This window comes from Phyllostomus discolor, chromosome 11 (genome assembly GCF_004126475.2).
Source record: "Phyllostomus discolor isolate MPI-MPIP mPhyDis1 chromosome 11, mPhyDis1.pri.v3, whole genome shotgun sequence".
NCBI lineage: Eukaryota > Metazoa > Chordata > Mammalia > Chiroptera > Phyllostomidae > Phyllostomus > Phyllostomus discolor.
This window is the reverse complement of record NC_040913.2, coordinates 20,431,094-20,443,251: the sequence shown is the minus strand read 5'-3', so window position 1 is coordinate 20,443,251 and position 12,158 is coordinate 20,431,094. Positions and strand designations below refer to the sequence as shown.

The 12,158-nt window shown below is 39.3% G+C and overlaps 2 protein-coding genes and 1 pseudogene across 3 annotated transcripts in view; 1 reads left to right on the top strand and 2 right to left on the bottom strand.

The window, feature by feature from the left end:
• CLN5 (CLN5 intracellular trafficking protein) overlaps positions 1-1,635 on the top strand; it is a 23,992-nt gene extending 22,357 nt beyond the window's left edge. The window contains exon 4 of the mRNA XM_036011270.1: positions 749-1,635. Within this exon, the coding sequence (XP_035867163.1) occupies positions 749-756 (8 nt within the window). The 3' untranslated portion in view covers positions 757-1,635. The remainder of the gene's footprint in view (positions 1-748) is intronic.
• FBXL3 (F-box and leucine rich repeat protein 3) overlaps positions 1-12,158 on the bottom strand; it is a 22,590-nt gene extending 10,432 nt beyond the window's left edge. The window contains exons 1-4 of one of the 2 annotated variants that reach the window (XM_028526391.2): positions 11,775-12,158; positions 7,190-7,538; positions 4,901-5,023; positions 1,634-1,805 (exon numbers count right to left, since the gene is read on the bottom strand). In XM_028526391.2, coding sequence (XP_028382192.1) covers positions 1,634-1,805; positions 4,901-5,023; positions 7,190-7,537 — 643 coding nt within the window. In that variant the 5' untranslated portion in view covers position 7,538; positions 11,775-12,158. The remainder of the gene's footprint in view (positions 1-1,633; positions 1,806-4,900; positions 5,024-7,189; positions 7,539-11,774) is intronic. The other variant, XM_036011269.1, reaches the window with a different exon arrangement.
• LOC114508994 lies at positions 3,464-3,561 on the bottom strand (annotated as a pseudogene).

Sequence of the window (12,158 nt, the reverse complement as noted above, 5' to 3'; positions counted from 1 at the left end):
CTATAAAGTATGAACCTTACTCTCACAGCAAACCTATACAGTAGAGAGTACAATGTGACCAAGGTTAAATAAGAAGTAACTGCCAAAGCCCATTCTCTTTGAGATTATCTTTAGTGATAATCCAGAAGTGGCAGAAGCAGCTAGGAAAATATGAACATCCCTCAGTATCCATGGGTGATTGGTTCCAGGACACACACAAAACACAACCATTCTACCCTACTCTACCACGCAGAAACCAAAATCCACGGATGCTCAAGTCCCTTACATAAAATGTGTAGTGTTTGCATCCTGGTTGGTGTGGCTCAGTGGACAGAGCACCAGCCTGCGAACAGAGAGGTTGCTATTTGATTCCTGGTCAAGGCACATGCCTAGGTTGCAGGTCAGGTCCCCCAGTTGGGGGCAAGTGAGAGGCAACCGTTTCACTCTCACACAATGATCTTTCTCTCCCTCTCTGTCTCCTTCCCTTCCCTTCCCCTCTCTCTAAAAATAAATAAATAAACAAATAAAATCCCTTAAAATGTATAGTGTTTGCTTACAACTAACACACATCCTTCCCTATACTTCAAATTATCTTTACTTACAGTACTCAATACAATCTAAATGCTAGGTAAATAGTTATTATCCTGTATTGTTTAGGGAATAATGACAAAAACAAGTCTGTACATATTCAGTACAGACACAACCACCACAGGCCTAACTACATAGTACATATCAACAACAACAACATATTTTTATTTTCAACCCACAGCTGGTTGAATCCATGGATGTGGAACCCATGGGTATGGAAGGCCCACTGAATTGCAAGAGACCTAGCCATGCTCATCAAGATGCTCTGTGTGGGAAGAGAGGAGAGAATGGGCAAGGATCCTCTACCAAGGATTCATTTTCTTGGAGGAAAGTCAGGTTTAGTTATGGCAAGAAGGTGGGAAGTGTTCTATAAAGAGTTCAAGGATTTAACACTGTCCCTTAAAACCAGACTTCCCAAATAACACAGCCAAATGGTTGGGAGGAAATTCAATAGTGGGAGGTTGAGTCAGAAGTGAAGCATCAAGAGCAGTAAGTATGGGTTTTATACTTACTTTATAATACAAATAATTGGGCATTTAAATGGTATCAAACAAAATAATCTCGAATGCTTAAATTCTATGTAAGAAGAGCTGGAAAGATTTTATAATGCTATTCCCCCATTTAACAAGACTCTTAGGTCCAAAATTCAACTTAGGAAAAGCATCATCTTGAAAAATGCAGGGCAACATCAGCACACAGTGAGAAGAAAAGCAATCATGAGAATACACTGACTCAAAACCTACCCTGTTAGCTCAGCTACAATTAGAAAAAGTTCTATTTTACCTAAGGGGTACCTTAGGCAAGACTCACCTTGTACTTTTATTTTTTAATTTATCCATCTTCTAGCACAGGTTGGAAACAAACTGCCCAATAAAATTAGAAAATAAGTTGGAAGTATTAAGGCTACAGAATTTATGCTACTGTATTATGTCATTAAAAACACTTCTATGTAAAATAGGTGCAATAATCACAGTAATCTACCTTCAAGATTTCTGATCACGGTTTTTCTTATTTTGATACACACATCAATAGGTTTTACTGAAATGTACGGTAAAACACCACATACCTGCTGGAGACACGTGAGGACAGCTGCTCATTTTCAGCAGCTTGAGCGTGTCACTGTTATTGGCCACTAGCACTTTGAGGGATGGATCATCCACTGGGGTATCATCTATCTTAAGCGAGGACAAGGATTTGGAGTTTACAAACACAACGGTCAGTGCAGAGATGAAGTGAGACTGAAAAGCAAAAATAATTAAAATTGTTTCAATTTCTACAAGAATTGAGGGGGCTGTCATAATACACAAATGTTCCACTTGAACCTTAATGATATTATTTCATAACTGTTTTAGGGGTAGCATTCCCTTCACTCAGTCAAAGTGTTTTTTAACCTCCGGGAGGGAAAAAAAAGACTTCAAGCCTCAGGATGAGTGTCTCTATATCAAAACAATCACTGGTAAGTAAAAAGAGGAATTCTCAAATCCAGGATAATACCTATCAGTCACCTTATCTGGAAACCCTACTTTAGTGTTTTATAACACTAAAATGTGTTATCTTTTGGTCTGATAGTAATGACCACTAAAATAGTAATAACTGCCCCAGGTGGGTGGCTCAGTTGATTGGAGCGTTGTCCCATACACCAAAAGGTTGTGGGTTCTTCCCAGTCAGGGCACATACCTAGATTGTGGGTTCCATCCCCGTCGGGGCACATACAGGAGGCAACTGATCGATGTTTCTCTCCCTTCCTCTCTCTCTAAAATCAATTAAAATACATACATGCACACATATACACACATGTATATCCTCAGGTGAGGATAAAAAAGTAACAACTAATACCTATTAGCATAGTAATTAAAATTATAATAACTCAGAAGCTATGACAGACTTATTTGGAATAAGGTAGTTCATACAAAATTTGATTCTAATCAAAGTCATTATGTAAATAAAATTTCAAATTTAAAACTCACTTAAGTGTATTGAATTATCTGTAATATTTTCAAGCCTATTTTATTTTAATGCCTTTTCCCACAAATGTACCAATTAATATCCATCCATTTATTATATATATACACTAAGATATCAGATATGGAATCTGAACTAAAGGAACCACGGTAGGGAAACAGGTATTAAAAAGAACTATGCAGCCATAACCAACAGACAAAGAATCCAGGAGAGTAAGGAAAGAGAGGCCGATAGATGGTCCAGCATACCCTCTCCAGAGCCCATCTGACCCTCCACTGAGCTTTATAAAGTCACTACAGCAATGATGAGGGAAGAGGGCAGGCTAATAGCCAGAAAAGTACAGCTGACTCCCGAATAACATGGGTCTGAACTACGCAGGTCCACTTGTATGTGGATTTTTTTAATTGAAAAATTTCAAATTTCATAAAAGTGGACCATGAAGCCCAAATCTGCTTTGTTCACAAGTTAATTATATTCAACCCACAACTGGAAATCTGCATATGCCAAGGGTCAAATTTTTTAATGCTTGTGGGTTATTTTTCTGTACTGTAATTAAATAACTGGTTTACTACTTATGTTGATTAAGTAACTGTTTCACTATTTAAATGTTCCTTTGTGTCTCGTGCATCCACATTTCTTCATCAGTATACTCATGGCTGCACCACTGCCTTCATTTTCCCACTCCCCTCAGATTTAGCTCTGGTCAACTACATTTCCTTCATGTTTTCTTTGGTTCTCACAGGATTTCCAAAATAAAGCAACACCCTACTTCAACCTCTACAAAAGCCATAACAGGAAAAGAAAAAAGAAAAACAGTATAAGCATCCTAGGCCCATTTATTTTATTTATAAATGCATTTTTTATTTTATTAAATTTACTGGGATGACACTGGTTACTAGGGTCATATAGGTGTCAAGTGTGCATTTCTATGATAAAAAATATGGAACGCTTCACAAATTTGCATGGCATGGGGCCATATTAATCTTCTCTGTATCACTCCAATTTTAGTGTATGTGCTGCTAAAGCGAGCACCCTAGGCCCATTTAGTAAGGAGAGAGGCAGCATTAGACACAGCAATAGTTCCCAAAGACAAACCTAGCATGTGTAAGTACAGTGTAAGTACTAATTATGCATAATGATAATCCTGAGCAATAAAAAAAGGAACTCGTGTTCAACACCCTTTTAATATGGTGTATTTTATACATATGCCATATGTATATTTGTTTTTTAATTATAGTATGTACATTAAAAAAAAAGTCAATCTGAAACATTTTATTTCCCATGCGATGCTTGAACAAGCCTACTAAGTACTTCTTATAGTGAGGTCCTTGAATCATTATTAGGACTAGACTGCTCTCCTGAAGGGAAAATTTGAAATAGGAATAGTAATTCAAAACTCAGAAGTTCCTCAGATGACTTTTATGCACATTGTTTGAGAATTAGAGTGGTCTAATTCATGGACTTAGAATCTTAAAATGCTGAAGTAAACAGAGAATCTCTTGCCCATTTCCCTCATTTTACACAAGAAAAAACATTTTATCTCAAATGTGCATATGCAATGAATCTTTTTAACATCAATTGAGACTGTGAAATTAACTGGTAAAATATTTGTCACTGATAGTCTATTACACTACCTGGGTTATAATATACATTCAGGTTAGTAAAACTTCTTCCCTATTCATTCTAGTAAATTAAAATGTTAAGTGTTTTAAAGGGATGTTTACTCTGAAAAAAGTTTCCAAATTATTATTGGATACTAACCTACTAAACATCAGCTAAACTACTCAGGGGCCTTTATTAGCTGTCTTTCTAAAAAATGCACCCTTTTTAACCATTCTAACAGAATAATTATTAGAGAGACTATTTCTAGTTATATGTAGGATCATCTTAGAACATAAATATAAAATCAACTTACCTCTTCACCAAAAAGAGTTTTAAGAATAAATCTTTAAACGATTACCATAAGATTTTATAAGAAAGCTACACCTGCTTTTGATACTGGCACTGCCTACTTTTCTTTGATTTTAATTTCACCAATCTGGTCTGAAAGTCCAAAAAGGCACATCTACATGTCTCTTTTTCTAATATGCTTGTTTTTCAGTTTGACTTTGTTGCTTTTAGGACGTCCTATAGAATCCACTGTAAATTCATTCACTGTTCAACCTTACTCATGAAGAAACACAACAATAAAAAAAGGAAAAGCTTACAAAAAATCCTATAACATTCTAATTGATTTTTTTTTCCTATCATACTATACTACTTTCCTTACACTCCACTCACATCACTCCCATCAGTACAAGAAATGGGTAGGGTTTCAATGAATTTCTCAGCAACAGCTAAAAAAACAAAAAAACAAACCACAGCAAGATACCTTTGGTAAATCCATAAAACTTGGCCGAGCAGTTGAAATAAGTCCAAGTGTTTTTAAAGAGCAGTTCACAAGTTGCGATAATATGTCACAAGCTGCTTCAGCTGATTCTTTGCTGCTGTCCACCTTAGAAAAGAAAATACCATTTATCCATGGATATATTTACAGTATTCTGTGCATATCTTAACTTTATAAAAGCAATAAATGCAGTCACTAGTCTACTGCATTATAAAGAACTAATACTGAGTTTTTCAATTATCTACTACCACATATAACATCAGCCTTTTCTGAGTCACCTGGAAAAAAATAAAAGGGCTAACTGTCAAGACTTTACTTTTACTATAATGATATATATTTAATATTGGAATAACTTGGCTCTAAGTTGATTTATTCCAAACGAACTATATAACCTAGTAAAATGCATAAGTTTATCTTTGAAAAATAATTATGTATTTGGTAGTGGATCCAATCATACATATAAATAGCATCTATGGCAGGGGTGTCAAACTCATTTTCACTGGGGGCCACATCAGCCTCGAGGTTGCCTTCAAAGGCCAAATGTAGAGCTCCTTGCCCCTAGTTAAGGAGTAGTTATATTTATACAGTCCTAAAATTACACTTGGCCCTAACAACAGGGGATTCATCATTAATGACAATGAAAAACAAATGCAAAGTAGACTGAGGGCCTCCAACCAGTTAAGCATGAAAAACTGAAACAAAGAGCTGTTCCTACACACTCTTCTGCAGAGTAGTATCTTGGGAAAAAGGTGGTATGTCAAAAGCTTCTCAAGAGCTCTTTTTTTTTTTTAAAGAAGTTGTTCCCTAAGCTAAAAAGCATCTTAAACCAGAATAAGTAAAAGTAATATCATTACTTTAATTCCAGAATGACGTACATTACCTTAACCCCAAAATGTCCTGAGGAGCTGGTTGTAAAACTGTCCTACTGATTTATCTGCAATTTTCAGAGCTGTTTATCGTTCCCTCTGGCTAAGTGTCTCTACACCAGTGGTTCACACAGTGTAGTCCCTGGACCAGCAGCATCAATACCTGGAAACTTGTCGGAGATGCAGATTCTCATGCTCATCCCAGATCATGGCAATCAGAAACTTTGGGTGTGGGACCCAGAAATTTTTATCTTAACGAGCTCCCACCATTTCCCCATCCTTTCCCCCGGCTAGGGTTGCCAGATAACATACAAGATATCCAAAAAGTATTAAGTTTGCTCTAAATGATGGAAGGGACACATTTACACAAAAAACTGTTGATTATCTGAACTCAAATTTATCTAGGTGTCCTTTTATTGTTATCTGCTAACCCTAGCAATCTCACCCTCAATGGCCTAAGTGCCTTTATGCATTTTTCTGAGAAGAAGGCCGTAACACACCCAACCATTCCCATTACCGGGTCTCTCTTCCTTGGACACACGTGGGTGAATAAGCTGGTAATCTCCACTCCAGAAGGAATGACATTCTTGGGAGCAGCCAAGACCAGTCTTGGTAGAGAACTCTGGGTTAAGAATCACCACTTTATCTAGGTTTAACTTTACCTGTATAATAACTACTACATACAGCTAAATCAGGTATTCAGGTGTTACTTTTCAACAATAATTATCAGTGTTACAGATGTAGTAAAGATGGCCATAGTCCATTAGTCACTCCCAAAACAAAACATTACAAACCACTATATTCATACACACCACTGTGATTCCTTAAGCTCTTCTGGACATCTCAGAAAGCCACCCCACTGCACTTATCACTGCATAATTTCAGCATGTCCCTTCCGTCAACGAAAAGAAACAAATAGTTCTTTTTCTGGCAGCCTTCCGTGTACCTTTTTCTATTTCTCTCTAAAATATATTCGCCTAAATCTTTCACATAAAATTTCTGTATCTCTCTTTTCCTTGAAGACTTCATACCATAAAGTCAATAAGCAAGTCCAGTCCCTATTACATAGAAAAATAAGTGTAAATCAATCATAATAGCTACATTAAAAATTTTTTATTATGTATTTCTTTTTCCTCAAATTGTTTGCAATAATTCACTATGACAACTTTAGTTGATGATTTATGCTACTTAGTGGTTGCTTCTGCTCTTAAGAAATTAATAATTATAATAAAATGAAGTAATTAAGTTCAAATATAATTATTTGTCCCAGCTTCTAAGGTACATGACAATTCTAAATCTTTAAGCACTCTCCCTAAAAAGCAGTATTTCAAAGGCATGGGAAGGTGTATTGATTTAGAATACAAGGGCCACTAAATCTGATTTTTTAAAAGAAAGATTTAAATATTACCTTGAAGCTGACATACTGTAGATGGTTTGAATGTCTTTTAATAATCTGTTTGATCAGCTCTGGATGTGTAGCTTTCAAATAAGATGTAGCTGGCTGATTCAGTTCAAATTCAAAACATCTCCACAAGTCAGGCATATGAAATACCTGGTTCCAGTTGCGGCAAACTTGTGAAGCATGAGCCCGGTCAAGAAGAGGCAAATACTTAAACACTTGGAGAATAATGTCCTGAAGGAGATTACCCCAATCACAAGTCTGAGAATGCTCATTTGAAGTCCTCAGTTTCTTGGATTTTTCTGCCGTATCTTCTTCTGATGAACTGTGGTCACTATCTGTTCCTCCTCGTTTCATCCTATTTAGAAAAATGCATAATTTTTCATACTTAATTTCCACATAGAAATAAATCCAACATTTATTCTTCTGTCACTGAGATGTGTGTATATGTATTTATAAACACAAACAAGCAGAAAGAATTGGACCAGTAATTCCAGGAGCGTATCAAAATAAAATATAATAAAAAAACACCAGTGGAGACCAACTGTCACAGCACAAGTTCTATACAGGTGTTTAAACATTTGTATTTATACTGTATTATCTGGGGGGGAAAGTTTATCATCATTTTGGAATTAAACCAAGAATTTATATATATTTTTTAAATTTTCATGTATTGATGTTAGACAAAAGAAGGGAGAAGGGGGGTAGAGCAGGAGGGAGGGAGGAAGAAAAAGAAAGAAAAATATCAATTTGTTGTTCCACTTATTTATTTTTCATTGGTTAATTCTTTCTTATATGTGCCCTGGCCAGGGATCAAACCCACAACCTTGGTGAATCAGGATGACGCTGTAACCAACAGAGCTATTCTGCCAGGGCACCAAGAATTTATATTTTAAAAGTTATAGTTAACTAACTCAAAAAGAACCTACAGTGACACTTTAAGGTTTCTTACAAGATACCTAAAGGTACCTGCTATCTCTGAATTCCTGAATTCAAGGCAGACCAGAATCCCGGTAACCTCCAGAGAGGATGTGAATGAAGTAGCCAAGAGATCTTTTCACATTGAGCAGTTTGTGGTATATGTCATCATCAGCCCCCATCTCTGCTAAACATACGCAAACTCATTCCTACTAAGTATTGTTTGGTCTGGAGTATGGCAGCTTCTTTCAACATACCACTTACTGCTGAAATGATTTCCCCAGATTGTATTTCTAACTGACAGGTATGTGTTTGTTACATGTATTTGTATTATCTTCATTCCATTTTTTAATGGTCTTTTTGTTACAAAACAGTAGTGTGGTTACATAGCCTGGAACAAATTACTTGACCTCCCTGTGCTTCAGTTCGGTAAATGAAGATAGTAACACATACGGTTCTTGTGAGGAATTCAATAGTACTAGGGCTCTGAAAGGACACAGATGATTGTTGAACTCAGTGACAGTAAAGCAGTCCACTACTAAAGACATAAAGTACATGACAGTAAAATAGAAAACATGATCCCATTTTTGTTTTAAAATGAAGTATGTATATGAGGAGTGCAAGAACAACCATTTATATATGAGAAACACACACTGGAAGTAGATTCACCACATTAATATAGTAACTATAACAGTGAGTGGGATATTAGTAGTGGGATAGCAGGTGATTTTCTTTGTGCCAATATACTTCTTTGTATTTTACACTTTTACTTTAATGTCATTGAATTACATTGCAATCAGATGAAAAGGTCTTCCATTTCTTCAAAAGTAAGTATTATTATATCTAAACTAAATGAGATTAACTTTGGACCACTTAAATAGTACCCCTATTTGGTTTAGAGCCTGTGATACTTTCCTTTTGTCACCACAGAGCAGTTTGGTGGTGGTTTGGATTTGAAATCAAAGCTTTTGAAAAGGATGGCTTGTGCCTGGCTCCAACTATACTCTTGGCACACTAACACACAGGAATTTCTGATTCCTGAGTGCGATGCAGCATGTGCTAATGCATGAAACTTAACCAAATATTTCTTTGCAGATTCTCTCTCTATCCAGTAGTTACAAAAATTTGTGAAAAAGGAGTGAGGGCTGCAGGGAAAGAGAATGGCAGAGACCCGTGGTCCTCATGGCATTAAAATAAACCCAGGTCTTAGAACACCTGCAATAAACTGCCTTTTCCTCACTGCTCCTACTGTCAGCTATGTGAGTTAAGTGAAGTAAATGATGTACATCCTTTTGAGCAATGGGAAGGGAGAAAATAGAATGACAGAGGTGATGTCAAGAGTGTAGTTTTATGGAAGATTAAAACTTATGCGGGAATCTAAGAATGTGTATTTTAAAATATGTTTAAGGAAAAAGTAGTATAAACTACATTACCTTTAATAGAAAAAATCTCTCCCAGTAATAATGTCCTACTAGAGGTTGAAACACTGTCATTATGACCCATTTTTCTGTTCTAATGTATCCTGAAGGCTTACTTTAATTTTAGCATATAAAATTTGGGTCAAAGAACAAAGAGATTGCTACCTGGGGCTTGTAATTTCTCTGCTGGCTATCTAAAATCTTCAGAATTTTGAGATAAAGAAGAGTCAAAAAGAATGAAGACATCTTTATAATTTCTACCCCCTATTATAGAATGCTGTTTCTGGAGAAAATCTTCTAAAACCAGAACTATTCAACTTCAAGATGAAATGATTCACCTTAGAGTATATGGACATATAAACAAAATGAGTCTTATTCCATAATTATCTTTGTTAATACTTTACTGATCCTAACAATAGATACTTTCTTTTGTTTATTACCGTCCTATTTTGAATCAAGTATATTTCAGTACCTTTCCAAGTTGAGGGAGAAAACAACTGACATATTAAGAAGTACACAACACCGAGGAACAGAATCTCTTAGTCTAGATATAAGACTGGGTGACCACCAAAGTATACTTTAAATACCTACCTTGGTAGTTTATGACTAGCCAAGCAAAATCTGTAATTTGTCATATGTATCATGACTGTTATATGTCAGTATTATATTATGTTTAGCAACAGGAAAAAACTGCAAGGTCAAATGCCGAAAAAATGGTCTCTGTATTGTCTTCATTTATGCATGAAAATAACAGAATACAGTGGGCACAATTCTTAAGTATGAATTTTTTCCAAGATGATGAGTTATCAATGCAAAAATGTAAACTGCTTTCAAAAGTATGCTATTAAATCTATTCACACACGAAACTCTGCTGTATCAAAAGCTAATGCAAAGCACCCACCAATCTGCAAAGAATTCACATCAATAGACTATTGCCTACTTTTAGTCAAGGTGAAACACCTCTCATATTTGAACAGAAGTGCAGAGACGGGAGCTGGGCAACAAACGTCAACGAGGCTCAGCAGAGCACAACCAGGCCTCCCCAGGGCTCCAGAGGTTCGATTCAGAACCGCAACTTTTCCTGGCCCCAAATAATCAAGGCAGCTTAGGCCACCAGAGCATTTGGTAAGGGAGGACATTCCTACGAAGGACCCAGAAGCAAGTTAATGAGCCAAGACTACAAACTAGTTGAGCAGCACAGGGAGCGGCAGAACTAACAGCACGTCCACGCCCTCCAAAGGCGCAGTCGCGCTTACTCATCAGAAGGGCTGAAGAGAACACTCCGCTGAGTCTCCCTCGTTGCATTAGGCACTTTGAGCACCCTGGGCTTGCGGTAATTTTAAAAGCTCACTGGTACTTCGCTCTAAAAAGCTTGTTTTGGCATCAGCTCCTTTCCATTTACGTCGTGCTTTGACTAATATCAAAATTAATATGCATACTTTGGCTGAAATACAAGAATAAACCCGTGGAAAGAGATCGACTCTCAAATCTAGACAGTAGGAAAAGTGTAGCGGTGACAATCTGCCTGTTGGTCATTTGCAGATGACTGGGACTCGAGGGCATTTTTACAAATATTTCAAGGATGGTAGAAAAGAAGATCTGGGCCACCTGACTGGACATCACGAGCAGTAAAATACTAGTCGTCTCCCATCTCGGCTCAGAGGCGCAGGCCCATCACTTATGAGGCTGCAGCCCCGCCGGGAGCGGCTGCCACGCCAAAAGCAGGCGCGGAGCCGCTCATCACAAGTTGACCAAGTTTTCCACTCTGCTCCGCGGCCCGGGCGGCCCTTCCTCCCCGCGCCACCTCCAAGGATCGGCTTTTCCCGTCATTTCTCCGGCGCCCTACTCCGAGCAGTCTGTTTTGACACCTTAAGTCCCTTTCTTTCTCCAGGTACCATTACGGGCGTAGCACACGCCGGGAAGAGCCGGCCCAGCGCGAGCGGTGCGGTGACTGTCACTAACCCCTGCCAAGAGTAATAAAGACAGGCGCGGCGGGTCGCGGGGAGGCTGCACGCGGCCCTTAGCAAAACGTACCACGCCCTGTTGACATGTTTTGAAGCAGGCAAGAGGGGAAACGCCCCCAAGCAGGCTCCGAGGTCTGGGCACCGCGCCCCCAGCCCGGCTCGGCGCTCCCGAGGCTCTGCTGGCGAGGGCCCGGGACCCCGCCACCAGGCCCGTCCGGCCGCCCACCCCAGTCGGCGGACCCTCCCCGGCTCCACTGTCGCAGCGGAGCTCCTGCTCTGGCCCTCTGCCGTTACCTGCTGCTGGAGGCGGCTTCCCCTACACACCACCCCGGGCTCCGGGGCCGGCGGCGGCTGGTTCCGCGGCTTTCACATGGGGCCCCCGGGGCCCCGCGCTTCGGACTCCCGCCGACGCGGCCCCCCTCGCTCCGCCCGCATCCGAGGCGCTGGTCCCTCCGCGGGCGCCAGTGAGGCTCCACCTTTGCGGCTCTGGCTGCCCGGGGAGAAGCCTTCCTCCCCAGTCCCACGCCGTCCGCGTCCTTCTCCCGGTACCGTCGAGAAAGTGAGAGACTCTCCGGTGCGAGGTACTGCCACCGCGTAGGTCCCTGCGCCTCTGCCCGCACTTCGACTCCAAAATGGCGCCCGGGGCTCGCGGCCGCGCGCTTTCCCCAGCGCGTCTCC